Source organism: Exophiala mesophila (genome assembly GCF_000836275.1).
Source record: "Exophiala mesophila strain CBS 40295 unplaced genomic scaffold supercont1.3, whole genome shotgun sequence".
In the NCBI taxonomy this organism is placed as follows: Eukaryota; Fungi; Ascomycota; class Eurotiomycetes; order Chaetothyriales; family Herpotrichiellaceae; genus Exophiala; species Exophiala mesophila.
In genome coordinates this window covers 4,099,475-4,114,177 of record NW_015622506.1, presented here as the reverse complement: position 1 = coordinate 4,114,177, position 14,703 = coordinate 4,099,475, and the positions used below count along the sequence as shown (strand labels likewise).

General features: G+C 50.8%; 6 protein-coding genes across 6 annotated transcripts; 4 read left to right on the top strand and 2 right to left on the bottom strand.

Moving 5' to 3' along the window:
• Positions 1 to 439: 439 nt before the first annotated feature.
• PV10_04986 (uncharacterized protein) lies at positions 440 to 1,963 on the top strand (the record flags this gene model as incomplete). Its single annotated transcript, XM_016369583.1, has 2 exons — positions 440 to 1,302; positions 1,354 to 1,963. The coding sequence occupies 2 exons, from the start codon at positions 440 to 442 to the stop codon at positions 1,961 to 1,963; spliced, it is 1,473 nt and encodes a 490-aa protein (XP_016225371.1).
• A 615-nt stretch (positions 1,964 to 2,578) lies between these two features.
• On the top strand, positions 2,579 to 3,687 carry PV10_04985 (uncharacterized protein). The gene is made up of 2 exons (XM_016369582.1): positions 2,579 to 2,681; positions 2,751 to 3,687. The coding sequence occupies exons 1-2, from the start codon at positions 2,638 to 2,640 to the stop codon at positions 3,670 to 3,672; spliced, it is 966 nt and encodes a 321-aa protein (XP_016225370.1). The 5' UTR covers positions 2,579 to 2,637; the 3' UTR covers positions 3,673 to 3,687.
• Positions 3,688 to 4,547: 860 nt separating this feature from the next.
• Positions 4,548 to 5,966, top strand: PV10_04984 (uncharacterized protein). The gene is made up of 2 exons (XM_016369581.1): positions 4,548 to 5,009; positions 5,114 to 5,966. Exons 1-2 carry the CDS (start codon positions 4,559 to 4,561, stop codon positions 5,833 to 5,835), a joined length of 1,173 nt encoding a protein of 390 aa, XP_016225369.1. The 5' UTR covers positions 4,548 to 4,558; the 3' UTR covers positions 5,836 to 5,966.
• Positions 5,967 to 6,110: 144 nt separating this feature from the next.
• On the top strand, positions 6,111 to 7,781 carry PV10_04983 (tRNA-intron endonuclease). Its single transcript, XM_016369580.1, has 2 exons — positions 6,111 to 6,312; positions 6,557 to 7,781. The coding sequence occupies exon 2, from the start codon at positions 6,573 to 6,575 to the stop codon at positions 7,509 to 7,511; it is 939 nt and encodes a 312-aa protein (XP_016225368.1). The 5' UTR covers positions 6,111 to 6,312; positions 6,557 to 6,572; the 3' UTR covers positions 7,512 to 7,781.
• PV10_04982 (uncharacterized protein) lies at positions 6,497 to 8,728 on the bottom strand. Its single transcript, XM_016369579.1, has one exon. The coding sequence runs from the start codon at positions 8,475 to 8,477 to the stop codon at positions 7,746 to 7,748; it is 732 nt and encodes a 243-aa protein (XP_016225367.1). The 5' UTR covers positions 8,478 to 8,728; the 3' UTR covers positions 6,497 to 7,745.
• Positions 8,729 to 8,965: 237 nt separating this feature from the next.
• PV10_04981 (uncharacterized protein) lies at positions 8,966 to 12,305 on the bottom strand. Its single transcript, XM_016369578.1, has 2 exons — positions 12,020 to 12,305; positions 8,966 to 11,682 (listed from the first exon to the last, which is right to left on the bottom strand). The coding sequence occupies exon 2, from the start codon at positions 11,474 to 11,476 to the stop codon at positions 9,221 to 9,223; it is 2,256 nt and encodes a 751-aa protein (XP_016225366.1). The 5' UTR covers positions 11,477 to 11,682; positions 12,020 to 12,305; the 3' UTR covers positions 8,966 to 9,220.
• Between the last annotated feature and the right edge of the window lie 2,398 nt (positions 12,306 to 14,703).

The window sequence follows — 14,703 nt, the reverse complement described above, 5'->3', positions numbered from 1 at the left end:
ATGACAGCATTACCTGGTTAGCCCCTCAGTCGTCGTATCAAGCACTTGTCAACAACTGCAAGCACGCTACTTGGTGCTGATATCAAGGTTTGCCAGCTGAGACAATTGGCTGCTTTTCCACTGGCCACCGTAATAGCACTCTGGAGTGCTCAAAGTCATCCTGAAAAGGTTTCCCAACTCCTCGAAAAATTCTCCTGAAAAGGTTTCCCAACTCCTCGAAAAGTTCTTGTCTTCTCCCAATGACTGTAGGAACATGCCCACTCTTCCTTTGATCAACATCTCACTCAGTGGACTCATCACCTGAGGTGTACGCGAAGATAAGACACGACACCGAAAGGCTTTGCGTCGCTAGGTGTCCAAGATTTTATTGCTTCGTCTGGACGTCCCGTCGCCGCTGGACCTGGTTTTCTTCACCTCTTGCCTCGGCAGAACTGAGGACATGAGTTGGGCTCGGTTGTCCACTCTCCTGGGGATTCCAGCGCTTCGTGCCGCGCCACGCGATGTTCATCTTCTCTATCTGTCACGCCTCCTTCGTACTGCAGCTTTCGGGTCTACTGGCGTGATTCTTGCTGTGTTCCTATCCAGTCTGGGACACAGTGAAATTCGAGTCGGAGCTTTTATGACTTTGACCCTTATGGGTGACGTGATGCTCAGTCTTGTGCTCACTAACTACGCCGATCAATTCGGTCGACGTCGCACCACCATCCTTGGATCTGGATTAATGGTGGTGAGTGGCATTGTGTTCACAATAGCAAGCAACTATTGGGTTCTACTGGCTGCCGCGGTCTTCGGAGTCATCAGCCCATCCGGGAATGAGATCGGCCCATTTCGGGCACTTGAGGAGGGAATGTTAGCTTCTCTCTCTGCTGGTCTGGACATGTCCTCTATCTTTGCATGGCATGTCGTCGCCGGCACCCTGGGTGTCTCTGCTGGGACATTTTCCGCTGGCTGGATCATGGCCGCACTCCAGAAGCTCTTGGGTTGGAGTGAGCAATTGAGCTACAGAGGCATTTTCGTTGCATACGCCTTTATTGGAACAGCGAAGCTCATTGTGGCACTCTGCTTAAGCGATGCCTCCGAATTGGAGCCTCGTAGGAAGCATATGAATGCTGTGGACTCAGAAGAATCTCAGTCAATGTTGCAGTCCGAGGCCACCGCGACCAAGGACAGGTCAACACACGGAGTGGTGAGACGTCTTCTCTCGGCATTCATTCCCTCTATCTCGCCTTCCACACGGTCAGTCCTCTGGAAGCTTTGTCTCCTCTTTGCAGTTGACTCATTTGCGAGTGGCATCGTCGCCTTGTGAGTATCTCATAAATGTCTCTTCGTTTGACGACAGCTGATCCTGGCAAGTACACTTCTGAGCTTCTACCTTAAGTCGCGCTTCCAAGCTCCGATGAGCCTCCTCTCGTCACTACTAGCAATTCCATTCCTTCTTAGTGCCATTTCCTCGCTTTTGGCTTCCCCGATTTCCAAGAAACTCGGTCTGCTACCGACGATGACGTTGACACATTTGCCATCTGCAATACTGCTTGGTTTATTACCGCTCGCACCAACATTAGAGCTGGCGTGCGTACTCTTAAGCCTGCGGGCAGCGTTGTCTACCATGGACCAAGGTCCTCGGTCAGTATTTCTTGCCCAGGTCGTCAAGCCAGAGGAACGAATCAAGGTCATGGGTGTCGTGAACACGATCAAAACACTGGCGCAAAGTGCGGGCCCGACGATTACAGGAGGTCTGGCAAAGGCAGGTTATTTTGGAACTGCTTTCATCTTGGGAGGAGCTTTGAAAGCTAGCTATGATATTGGACTGATCATTTGGTGGCTGAGTGATCGGAAGGTCGCGAAAACACACGAATACGCACTTGCAGCCACGAGCGATAGCGAAAGTGTTGGCGAATCAAATCCATCAAACGCAGGTCTTACATTTCAGCCATCGGAGGGGTCAAGACAGTTCGAAAGATGATCATGGAGGCTTATATGCTCAGCGCCCAGCAACGGGTGGGCAATATCCGGCAGGCACGAGATGGCCGTGGAATTCGATGCATCCAGTTTCGAAATTTCTCATGAGGCATTTCGACGTCCCTGATTTTAGATCTTCGCGACGACGAGACGAGGTCAACCGAGAGACTACGCGGCGCTCGTGAGAATGGTTGTGGACATGGAATTGCGCGTGGAGCCTGAAGCTACCGTCGCATAAAGCCATGCCTTGAATAAGTTGAGTCGCAAATCGAAACCAGATGTGTGGTTTGTACAGACCGGCACAGTCGTTGGGCCGGGCTTGTCAGGTAAAGTCTTGTTCAAAGTACCACGCTCTGATAAATGTTGGAATATTGAAGAACGTACCTAAGCGACCTCCATAGGGCAAAGGTTCTTTTACCAAGTGGCCCTCGGTGTACTTTCTTATTCCTCAGTTAGTAGTGCGTGTATTGGAGGGACATAAGTATTATTACCTACCTACTTAGTGCTTCTACTTAGTTTAAGTCATGTGATATCTGAGTCTTGATCTGCCAAGCAAACTTCACTAGATCCTTGAACCAAGGCTGATATTGATCATCGAACCTAGGTACTTTGCCATGTACCTGGTCTGAGGACATCCACATACTCAGCACCGGATGAGCCATCGTTTGGAGTCTGGAGATGGCGCGGCTTACGAATCTAGAACTGGCCAAGGACTGCGACAAGTAAGTTGTCACGACGTGCTCTCAACGCGGACCCCAAGTTTAAGGCAGGTTGAAGCTGACTTCATAAAGTTTCCCCTACTTCTCGGACAACCCGCAACTTTATGAGGCTACTGTGAACGATTATTATCATTTTTTACTAGAAGGATGTCCCTCGGTACTGGGCTACGTTTCATCAAAAGTTGCTGAGCGATTCCCCGCTAGCCGGCACTGGGAGATAGATGCCAGCAAAAGAACAGTCACCTTTCAGCCTCGTGATGAACAGGGGTCTGCAATCAGTGATTTCGAATCACGTAATGCCATACTAGCAGACTATCTTCAGTCGGTACGAGAACAGCGAGTGTTTGGGGTGCTCGACGGCTGGCGCAGTGAAAAATATCCCGTATATGGACCGAACAAGGAGATCCTACTCAGCATGGAAAGATCGGCAACCCCATTGTTTGGTGTGGTGACATATGGCATCCACATGACAGGCTATGTGAAGACCGACCAAGGGATGAAGATATGGGCTCCTCGAAGAGCTTTGAACAAACAGACATATCCCGGTATGATGGACAACACTGTGGCTGGTGGACTGACTATCGGAGAGCTGCCGTTTGACTGTCTGGTTCGGGAAGCAGAGGAAGAGGCCTCGCTGCCAGCCGATTTGGTTCGCACCGCAAAAGCTTGTGGCACCCTGACGTATTTTCATGTTCGAGATGCTCGAGCATTGGGTGAGACAGGGCTTTGCCAGCCAGAGGTCCAGTACATTTATGATCTCGAGATGCCACCAGATATCGTGCCAAAGCCTGGTGACAACGAGGCCATCGATTTCCAACTTCTGACCGTGGAAGAAGTGCAGACTGCCATGGCCAATGGGAAATTCAAGCCAAACTGTGCTCATCTCCTGTTGGAGTTCTTCGTCAGGCATGGTATCATGACGGCAGAGAATGAGCCAGATTATCTTCAGATAGTGTCGAAACTGCATCGGCGGTTGGAGTTTCCCATGCGCTAATAAGACCTGAATCACCACTCTTTCTTTCCACTTTGAGCATCGTTGCTGACCGGTGATTTTGGCCACGGCACTGGTCGGAGAATGATATGTACAACATCGTCGTGTGTATGTTTATTTCTTCATCAGAAGATAGACGTAGTCGATTCGTAGGGCGTTGAGCAGTTGGTATGGTCCGTCCATGTACAACAGAAGCCCACCGAAAGAGACATAAACCTTGCTGCAAGGCATTAGCTTTTCTTTTGTCATAGCCGTGAGAATCAAATTGTACTCACATGTTGTCTCCTGTGCCCTCTTCAAATCGATAGATCTTGCCATGACAGACATAATCGTATTCGTCCGCCAGCGTCTGTTCTCCTCGTCCCACCTCTCTCCAGCCCTTTCCGTCGTCCTTGCTACCATCAAGATTGAGGGAAAGCGCCAGTGCAACGGTCATACGATCGTCGACATTGAGGGGATAGAGCTCGGTATTCACATCAAGGGTGAGAAGAACTTCTTGACCATTTTCGCTGTAGGCCTTGATTCGCGAGACTCGATCATATTTGGAGTTGTTAAGGTCGGTGACCTTGAAGCTGTTCTCGAAAAGAATGTTTTCCGACATTTCGACAGGGTTAAGATGGTGGCTGCTAATGAATAGTCGGCCGGTGTAATGAGAGTGATGTTTTCGCGCAAGTGTTCTCTGAGGAATCCAGACGGACTTCCGGTTTGATTTGTTTTCACGGTCAAAGAAAATAGTTTGTTGCGTCTGACAGCTGCGTCATCCGCCGTAATGTGGCGGCTACGGTGCAGCATCGGACTATTTTTTCCGTTGGAACATTTACGGTCACCGCGTCACATGTGCCCTCTTCTCTTCTTTCTATTTCACTTATTCTTGCCCCCTAGGAACTCCATGTCCTTTCGAAGGCGCAATGTAGGCCTCACAGGCTCTACGCGACCGGATGGATCCTCTACCGCGCAAGTGCAAGCAAAAGAGAACATTGTCCTGCCTGGAGTACGTCCATCTCCCACCGATGGACGCTTGACAACTTCCACAGGCACGTCAAGTCTTGACGGTCTCCTTGCGGGACACTCCGGTCTCGTCTTAGGATCTTCCCTGTTGGTTGAGGAAAGCGGAACCACCGACTACGCAGGCGCGCTCCTCCGATTCTACGCTGCAGAAGGTCTCGTTCAAGGCCACCACGTTCACGTCATAGGCCTCCCAGAACATTGGGGTCGAGAACTACCTGGTGTGGTTGGCGATTTGGAGAAGAAAGACCAGCCCGCCAGTCGTGGTGAAAAGATGAAGATTGCTTGGAGATACGAGAGTCTGGGCCAGTTCGGCGCCGGTCCAAGTGCAAGAGGTGGGCATGCTTCTCCTTATAGCGCAGCTAGAGTCAATGCTACTGTTTTAGTTCCTGCTCGCGGGTTGTTCCCTCAACTCAACTGACCATACTCTTTCCTCCAGAACGCTCTAAACCATCCTCGCCACAGGAGGGCGACGCAAATGCGGCCTCTCAGTCCATCCCCATCTCATTCTGTCACACATTCGACTTGACCAAAAGACTGGTGCATCCATCATCGGCCAAGATCGAGTTCCTCCCGTTGGGAATCAACCCATCCCAGTCGCCATTTAGTGCCATCTTAGAAAGGCTCAAAGGTAGTCTTGCCAACTCCTCGCCTGACTCGGTACATCGAATTGTTGTACCGTCACTCTTGTCTCCAGCTATCTATCCATCCCACGCCAGCCAACCTCAGAATATTCTCGAATTTCTCCACAGCCTTCGTGCGCTGTACGCTACATATACCAACCGGGTGACAGCAGTATTCTCCCTCCCAGTCTCGCTGTACCCGCGGTCCTCTGGGCTTGTCAGGTGGATTGAGTTGCTGAACGACGGTGTCCTCGAGCTCTCACCCTTCCCGCATTCAGCTGAAGGCGACCGAGCGACTCGTGGCCCTGACGGTGCAACCGAAGATCCTCCGCAAGGTCTTTTACAGATTCACAGATTACCGGTGCTGCACGAGCGTGGCAGTGGCGCCCGCACCTCTGAGACCGATTGGACGTTCACACTGAGCCGGAGGAAGTTTGTTATCAAACCGTTCAATTTACCACCAGTGGAGGGAGACACAGATGCTCAACAAGCAGAAGGCCCAAGTTCCAAGAACAGCAAGGCTGATCTAGAATTTTGAGGGCTAGTAAGGGAAGGGAGGGATATGAAGGGAGAAGTGATCCAGACCATCCGACTGAGTCATCCATTTCTATGACTGTAATAAGACCCACACGGCCTGAGACAGGTCTTAATGCTATGATTATGAGCACACCTAAGGTATTCGAGCGCTCTGGGCCAAATGTTGGTCGCATGTTTGATTCAAAATCACGTGACAGATGTAGTTTTGCCAAGACCGATTCGAGATTTCAACTGTTTTTCCAACTCGACTCTCAGTTCTTTATCCAACACCTTCTGGTCTGACCATGTGTCCATGACCACATCATGTAGTCGCCTCCAGGCTCCTTGAAGATTGCTCATCAAGTATACTACTCTTCTAAAGCCACCTAGAGAACTCGCTGATCTCTACCAAAGCCCCACCGCTCTTGAGAACGCACCGAGAGCTCTTACCCAGGTCATCTTGAAGGCAGCGTTTCGTCGACAGTGTCAACGAGAACTGGTGAGTTTAAAATCTTTTCTCCTCTCACAAAATAACCACCTCCCCCTCGTCCATTTCGAATGATTACACAATATTTAATATCTGTCAATCCACTGAAAAAACGCTCCTTTGGAGTTACATGATTGAAGCGAAAATAAAATCGTTGTTGAAATATGATATCGATCCATATTAAACCTTCCATGTTGTCACAACTCGAGATTTCTTTACAAAAGATCTTCTTACTGACTCTGTTTCATGATCAAAGGCTTTCCGTCAAAAAGATGGCACACAAAGATGATATTGGCTTCGATTTTCAGCCGGAACTCCCCGTGGGGATTTCTTGTGTCGGAGGTCGCTATCTATTGTTCGACGTTCGGGTGGCGACGTATCTTCGTCGAAACCATAATATATGTGGCATGACGATTGGATCTCTTCCGTTAGCGCCGTCTCAAAACCTGTTTTTGGGGATGCCCATCGAAATCATGCCCGAGGAAGCTCAAGTGTTGGTCGAGAAGAAAGTGGCCTTCATCGTCGACGATGCACGTGAGCACCAGCGGGCGCTTCAGACTGCCGACGCCGCCAGACGCGCAGATTACCGGGCACATCTCCAGAAACAGACTCAGAGTGTCGAACAGGTCCGAGCCCAGGAAAGAGCAGAGTCCAAGAAACGGGGTCTGGAAAAGGTTTCAAAAAAAGCTGCAGGAACCCCTCAAACATCAGTCAATGACCAGCCAGCGCGTGATCCACTGGATTTTGAGAATGTCCAAGAAAGTCAAGCCCACCAGTCAAGCCAGGCCGACGATAATGTTGCCGATTCCACAGCGTCTGGTGTAACAACCGGCTATGAAATCACGCCAACAACTTCTCAACTCCTCGTCCCGACGAATGCTCCGTCTCCATCTTTGAGCAATGCTAGCACCCAAGCAGCTGTACCAAATCTCCCGTCATCATACCCTTTGTATCGCCATCTCCATAGCCAAGGATACTTTGCAACTCCAGGCCTGCGATTCGGTTGCCAGTATACCGTGTATCCGGGTGATCCGCTCCGGTTCCATTCCCATTTCCTCGCCGTGGGAACGGAATGGGACGAGGAAATCGATTTGATGGATATTGTCGGCGGCGGCCGGCTGGGAACTGGTGTCAAAAAGGGGTTTTTGATCGGTGCGCAGAGCCCTGTGGGTGATGTGAGAACATTCAGTGTCGAATGGGCAGCCATGTGAGCTCAATCAAGCTTAGATCTACGTAGATCACACTGTTGTCTTGACCAACCTAATGCCATGATGAGACTGTGCAACGGAGATTAGGTATTCCGCGGCGAAGCTTTTTTCCTGCATGATGGAATGACGTTGATTGTGCTGATGAATCTTCGTCGGAAAAGGTGGTTTTAATTTCTGCTGGCTCAAAAATATAATTCCACGAGCAGAGATTGAGGAGAATCTGAGCCCTATAATTTCTCAGACATTATCCATTCCCTTCCATTTGAATTTGCGGTTGGCTCTGTCAGCAGGACGAAATTCGATCTGATTGCCATGCAGTTCCATGACCAATCTTCTAGGCTCGTGATCCTTTTGATCTGTTTCAAACGGCAAGGGAATTTCGTAGCGGAAAACGGTGTCCTTTTTAGGCAAAGTCTTGACTTCATCTTTGGGCGTCACAACGACAAATGTAAATTTCGTATCTCGAACGACGATTCCCTTGATGCCAACCTTTCCGAGATCGCCGCTTCGTACGACCTGGAACTCGGCGCCATGGAAATCAGCACTAGCAAGCAGACTGCCATGGCTTTGACCCGTGACTTCTTTCTGTACACTACTAGCGACCACCTCGCCATCTTTGACGTAGCCAAGCACTTCCAGCATATAACCCTTCCACAATTCATGTAGGCGTTGGTAGATGTCATATTTGATTTCCTCCTTATTCATGCTCAAGAGCTTAAGCCTTCGCTTTTCTTTGGCGCTTAGTGGTCGCGGTTTGCGTTTGCGTATGTGATATTCCTTCTTTCGCAGTCGAAGTTGACGTCGCAAAGCCCGTCCATCGGAGGTGGTGGGTTGAAGGAGAAGAGGTTTATTCTTGATCTTGTCGGTGAAAATGCGATCCGCAGTGTCTGGGGAATGAGCTCGACTGAGCATCGAATACGCAGGATGAGAAATGGCAGCCGACAGGCCGGATTTAGGTGACGAAGTCATGGTTCGTTGCGGTTTCGTGAGACCACGGACAAACTCACCGTGTGAGGAGAGATGGCGCAGTTGTCAAAAGTCGACAAAAGGCCTGTAGTCTTCCCTTGGTGGAATTGAAGGATCATGTCCTGGAGGAAATGAAGGAGCAGATCATGTCTGACAGTTGCACACAGGGGAAGAGTGTTGCAACTGTAAAGTGGGCAGCAGTTGGGCAGTCAATGAGGGAAGAGTCATGGTTCGAAAAGGTATGAAGATCAGATCATTGGTAAAGAGTGAGTTGGAGTTGTTTGACCTGGCGCCCCTCGTCCCTCGTGACCTTTGACTGGCAGACTTGGCAGCGACGGGCACCACCACCATCTGACAGACATCCTCAACTTTAGAGGCGCATGTCGGTGGCAGCTACAGCACGGCAACAGCATCGACGCCAACGAAACAGCAATAGGTAAGGTAGGTACTCTATGGCCCATGAATGTGCATTCTACTACTCAAAAATCTCGTCAAGTTGTGATGTGTTTCATATTACGCGATAGAGGTATATTTCCATATTCACATGTATATATATATGCAATGCTCAAGCAACATTCCAAAGGGTATTTCCAGTTCTCCCCGCCCTAGATCATGCTTGGACTGTTGGCCGTCATATAAACACCGACACATAACAAGAGGTAGGAGACGTGAGTCGCGGCGTAACATCATCACCTTTCTCTTCAAGGATAGCCATCGGACGTCCCCGCCGTAGATTTTGGGATCAATCAGAGGGCTGGAATGCTGGAAAATCCATACATGTTCGTAGTGCTGTGCATGATATGTCCAGGAGTAGGAGGCACATAGTTGCCTTGATATGGTGGATTTTGCGCCGAAAAGTCGGCATTTTTGTACAGAGGGTTGACAATGCCCACGGGGTATTTGGGGCGAGCTGGTGCAGGAGTAGGGGCTGCTGGCGCTGTCGACGCCGGCGTCGGATAGTAGCCCGACGAAATCGAAGACCTTGTGTCGTACTCGTTCGTAATCCATCCCCATTTCTCTTTGAGATCATCGTTGATGAATGCCACTCTCCAGCCCGTCTCATTCTTGATTCGGTCGAAAATTTTCAAGACCTCTTCCTGCTCGCGCCGATCATTGAGGTTCTCGCCAGCTACGGCCAGGCATCGAATTGATGCAGACGCCACTCCACGATCTTTGACGTGAGCGACAATGCCGCAGATTTGCCTCGAATGATAGACTCTCATTTCTTGCATTTCAGCTTCTGTTTGTGGCTGGCCACTGCTCATCGGATGGACGGCCCCCAACAAGGCCATGGCAGTGTGATAGAACAGTTGGGCCACGATGGTGGTCCGTTTCAAAAGCCAGACCTCTGGAAAGGCGCTCTTGGATGTATTGAGGTATGGGGGAACGTATGCTAGAGCGTGCATGGTTGGAGGAATGCATCGGTGCCATCGCTCGCAGAATTGCTTCAACCCCATCCAAACCTGATGTCGCTGATGCAACCGCAACTGCTCGGCGTGGACGGAACTGCCGTCTGGATATCGCGGCTGGGCAGTTGATCTAAAGTTGGTGATTTTGGACAGAATCCATAGAATTTTGTGTGTCCAGTCGTCCTCGTTGCCACCAACCATTTGAGGATTCATAGTCATGTCGATGCCCCAGGTATCTGGGTCCCAAGCCACACCCCAGTTGAAGTGGAGGCAGCTGAACAGCTCCAAGCCGACATTGAGCCAAAAGCAGGCAGCACCAATGCCCGTCGCTGTGGCATCCCATCGGCATTCCTTGATCAATGCCCTGGCTCCGGCAATGTGATTCATTCTCTGTAGTGCTTTCTCAGACATGACCTCATACACGTTGAGAATGGTGGCAGTTGTCGCACACAAAACGCTGTCTCGATCGGGGTTTTGTAAAGACTTGAGCAAGAGCTGAGTGGCAGAATTGTAATAGTTGAGAGCATGTTCTTCAGGGTAGATGGGATTGACCAAGGTCAAATGGCGAACCCCACATGCAAGGGACGCATACTTCAACATAGGTTCTCTCAATGCTTGAAAGGGGATCAAGCGGGAGAAGTGCTTGCCAGCATCCATGCTGTCCATCCACAATGCGACCTCTTCAACAAAGACCTGCATGTAGAGTACTTCATTTGGATCGTCGAGGCATGCAACTGTTTGCGCTTGGGCAGTAGGCACCAGCATGTGTTGGTTGAAGGGCTGTCGTGCTGTTTGTGCCGGTTCGGCATATGCAGGCATCGAGGAGGAATTGTCTCCATAGGGTTGAGCAGCCGAGGTAGCATACTGGTCGGGAAAGGGGGTGGCATAAGGCGCAGCGCCTGGTAGCTGTTGATGCGACAGCACGGGAGCAGCGATTTGAGTGTAGTCGTACGTCAAGGCGGTTGAATCTAGCCTTGGTCGCTTGGGTTCTGGATCTAACGTCACGGGGTCGGGGTACAGGGCCAAGCCACCCTTGTACTCGGATGCGATGTCCCGCGAGTCGTCCTGGAAGACGACCTTCCAGTCATGTGTGGCCGGCAACAGGTAAGGCGGCTTTACACACTGGATATCGATGAAATTCAGGCGGACCCCGCGTTTACATTTGCGGTTGGACTTTTTGCAATTCAAACAGTCGGGCAAGCCCTCGTCGCACTTGAGGTGCCGCTCTCGGCAAGTAAGACATCCGGTCCTAACGCGTTTCGGTTTTGCAGACTGGCCACTATCCGACTTGGTCTGGACATTGGCCTGGACGTCAGTCATGGACAGGGGGCTGGTTTGTTGAGTCTGAGAAGCGGGAGACGAGTGATTCGATGACCCGGCAGGCGTGCTCGTGTGAACGTTGATGCCGGCATCAGCCTCAGCATATGGCGGGGTCAAAATTGGGCGTTGATGAGGAGTGGAAGTTTTGACGTTAAAATGCTGGAACTGTGCGGTGTGTTGTGAGGGATGCGCGTTGAGTTGATCTCTTGGGAAGATTGGGATTGGGCTGAGGGGCCGAGCTATGCTGGAGATCGAGTTTGAATGGGCAAGCATGAGTGAGTTGGTGGGATCCAAGTAGTGCGCCAACTTGAATATGTCACTGTGGGGGCATGGCCTGAGTGCCAACCCAGACCAATCTCATGTGCGGGTTGATTGCGACGAAGGTTCTTGGACCAGTGGAGAGACGATGGGTGAGCTTTGTATCGAGGAGGATAATCAATTGTAGGCGTTGAAAGAAATCCGAGACTGTAGAAGGTTTTCTGTCAAGAGTCCAATGTCAGCTTGTGGGATGGATGCAAAGCACTTGATCGGCCGTGTGCAATTGCCGGTATAGAGACGGCAAAGTTATGCACTCGCAGAGCCCAGCGGTCTCCTTTGAAAAGCGAGATGGATGCCGCATGCAGGAGTAAGACAGGACCTGCTCCAAGCGACCTTCTGTTGCAGGTCCAGGGGCTGAGCTGCGACAACAATGAAGGTCTGGGAGGGAATTGTGCGGGTGGTGGGCGGAATGACCGTGGATTGGGGCCAAAAAGGCTGTAATGTGTTCAAAGAGCCAAAGTGCACGAGGACGGTAAGGTTGCTAGTCATGAAACGTACCTGTTCGTGGTGAACAACTCGGCGATGGGAGGTATGGACAGAGGATGTATGGGGGACGAGGTGCAAGGCTATCAATGAGTTCAACGGTGGAAGATATACACAAAAGACCGTTAAGACAAGCGAGTCGTAAACGGAGCAGAGTTAGGGAAACTTCTGTCGGCGGGTATGGGGAATTATGAAAGAAAAGACGAGATGGATGGATTTCGATCGCACCAGCGCCAGCACCAGCATCAGCACCGATACCAACACCGATACAGGGCTTGAGGGTCGTGAGGGTCCAGGCGCGGACAAGGCGCCACGAATAGCAAAGTCACAGTTGACGAAGAAGAGTGATGAATTGGCAGTAGAACATGCCACCGTGCCACCATCGCTCGCAACGAGCAAAATCAGCAATAGCCTTGACCGCAGAGGAATGGATTTGCGTTTGTGCTGGCCGATCCGTAGATTAGCTTCAAACCAAGAATGAGACGGCCAGCAGCGTCAGAACTAAAATGGGTATCGTGAATCACCCAGAGATCCGGATCTTCAGCTTGCATGTCCCCATTATGGTCCATGACAAGACTCCAGGCCCCAGCATTTGAGCCTACCACGCCTGGTTCCCTGGCCCAGGCTAACAGAGCTAGGCAGCGACAGGCCAGAAACAGAATGGCCGAGCGAATCGCGAGACAATTGGCAGCTTGAAGCGGTTGGGACGAGCGTTTCTCGCCAAAGCCTGTCAGGGATCCTGCAACGTCAAAACTTGCAGGGGTGTTCAGGCGATGGCATACCCTGTCAGTCCAGTTTTCAGCGGCTTGTGGGCGACGAGGGCGGGGCCGGAGGGGCCGAGGGGGCCATTGCGATCTGCCCTTGCAGGCCAACACAGTCTTTGGGTTGCGAGTTACAGCTGTCTGAAGACTTGAGCAGTGTACTCTCTCTAATCGTCTACCGTACGCCCGAAGGACTGTCTGTAGGTCTGAGTTATTCAATTCTCTTCCAAGTGCCAACAAATAATTCCTTGATGCCCTAACAACACATATTCTAGGTGTCCTTACAGTTGATCGCTGACCCGGATCAAGTTACCGTGTCTCCTCTTGGCGGGTCAAATCTCTTCATTTCACCAAATTCTGCAAGGTGACAGGTTTATTACCTACAGCTAGGTGGCGCCTAACTAGGTAGAGGCATGAACTACGAGTCTTGGGTCTGTTAGACCCTGAGTTGCCAGCTGGGAAAGCCTTGTGTCATCATGCCTGAATGCCTACCTACCTAGCCTGAGATGGATAGGGCACTTGGTAGGTACCGTAGATATCGCTACTTTGCTATGAATCGCGATCCCTCCATCTATCCTTCAGCTCATAACCTCAAACATCAAACCACTCGGTGCCAATAGTGCCATATCCCAAATCTCGCTTTCTTCATCCTCCAGCTATCTAGAACAACTATTGAGCTTGGGGTTTCATATCTGATGTTTGGATGCAGCTGTACCAGGGTCCAAGTCGCCGATTTCTAAAGTACATGCATCCTAAGGCGCATAGACGGTAGTTAGGTACCTCTGGTCTGTACCTGGTTCTCGGGTACATGACTGCCAATGCTTCCCCTTCGACCTGTCAAAGACGCTTCGATCAACTCAATGCAATTCTCAAAGTTTATTTTGACAAGAGATTTCCGAGGTCGTTGGCACTGGGTTCATTGGTCCTCGGCGCCCCCGATGGCCTAGAAGCACTCAATCGGCTGGCTGATTTGTATTTTCCTTTGAAGTGACACTTTTTTTTGTTTCTCGCTGCACTGGAATTCAGTCATCGTCGGCGTTGTGTCCTTCTTTGGACCAGGAAATCCACACTGCCCATTACTTATCTACCAAGTCCTCCATTTTCTCCGTCTAGGATCTAGGGCAGCGTTCCAGGCACTATCTTGGACCCAGGCTTCAAAAGTTCCTACTCACCCACGCCCACTACCATCCGCCTCTGACGTCTCCTGGTCTGCCTTCCTTGTGTGTATTGGTCGTCACTGTCGTTCGGTCAGACGTTGTTCCATTCCCCTTGTCCTTGTACCGCGGTATATGTCAGCCATAAACGTCAAGCTTGCATCTCGCATCGCTTGTTTGGCAGCTGGTGAGGTCACGCCCCAGTTCCCCGGGTCGTCGCCCCCTGTAAAGCCCATGCGACTGGTCTCTTCCGAATGCCGGGGCACGGCATGCTCCGACACGTTCATACGAGATGCGTCTTGCTGCTTCCAGCGTACACCTAGGGCGACGTCTAGACTTCTGTCTCCCCTTTCAGTCTACGTCTCACCACTTTGTGTCCAAAATAGGAAGCAATGGCTGCATCTGAGGCTACTTCCGCCTTCTCGCTTCTTCCCAAGTGCTAAAGTAAACCCCGGCATGAACGTGGCTTGCTAGTAATGGCCCCGGCCACGTGGAATTTCGTTTTGCGATGCGAGCTGTGTGGCTTTGGCTCGACACTACAGTTCATAATAGCCGAAAATTCTCAATAATAATAAAATCCCCCCTTCTTGTGTATTTCTTGAACCCCGATCCCTGCACATCCTTTAAACTTGATACATTGACCAAGACTCGTTTCGCATCGAACCCCTGCCCATTATCTCCCAGACATGATTCTCATCCAGTTGCCGCAGCACAGGAGACCTGGTCGTTTCCGCTTGCCTCCTTCGCAGAGCGTGGATCCCTTCCCTCTGACCAATCGCCTTCT

Excerpts from the sequence above, each read along its gene's own strand:
- PV10_04985 (XM_016369582.1), top strand. The coding sequence starts at position 2,638 with ATGGCGCGGCTTACGAATCTAGAACTGGCCAAGGACTGCGACAA. Across the intron at positions 2,682-2,750 it reads CTGGCCAAGGACTGCGACAA|TTTCCCCTACTTCTCGGACA; the intron begins GTAAGTTGTCAC and ends GACTTCATAAAG.
- PV10_04984 (XM_016369581.1), top strand. The coding sequence starts at position 4,559 with ATGTCCTTTCGAAGGCGCAATGTAGGCCTCACAGGCTCTACGCGACCG. Across the intron at positions 5,010-5,113 it reads CGCCGGTCCAAGTGCAAGAG|AACGCTCTAAACCATCCTCG; the intron begins GTGGGCATGCTT and ends TCTTTCCTCCAG.
- PV10_04983 (XM_016369580.1), top strand. The coding sequence starts at position 6,573 with ATGGCACACAAAGATGATATTGGCTTCGATTTTCAGCCGGAACTCCCC.
- PV10_04982 (XM_016369579.1), bottom strand. The coding sequence starts at position 8,477 with ATGACTTCGTCACCTAAATCCGGCCTGTCGGCTGCCATTTCTCATCCT.
- PV10_04981 (XM_016369578.1), bottom strand. The coding sequence starts at position 11,476 with ATGCTTGCCCATTCAAACTCGATCTCCAGCATAGCTCGGCCCCTCAGC.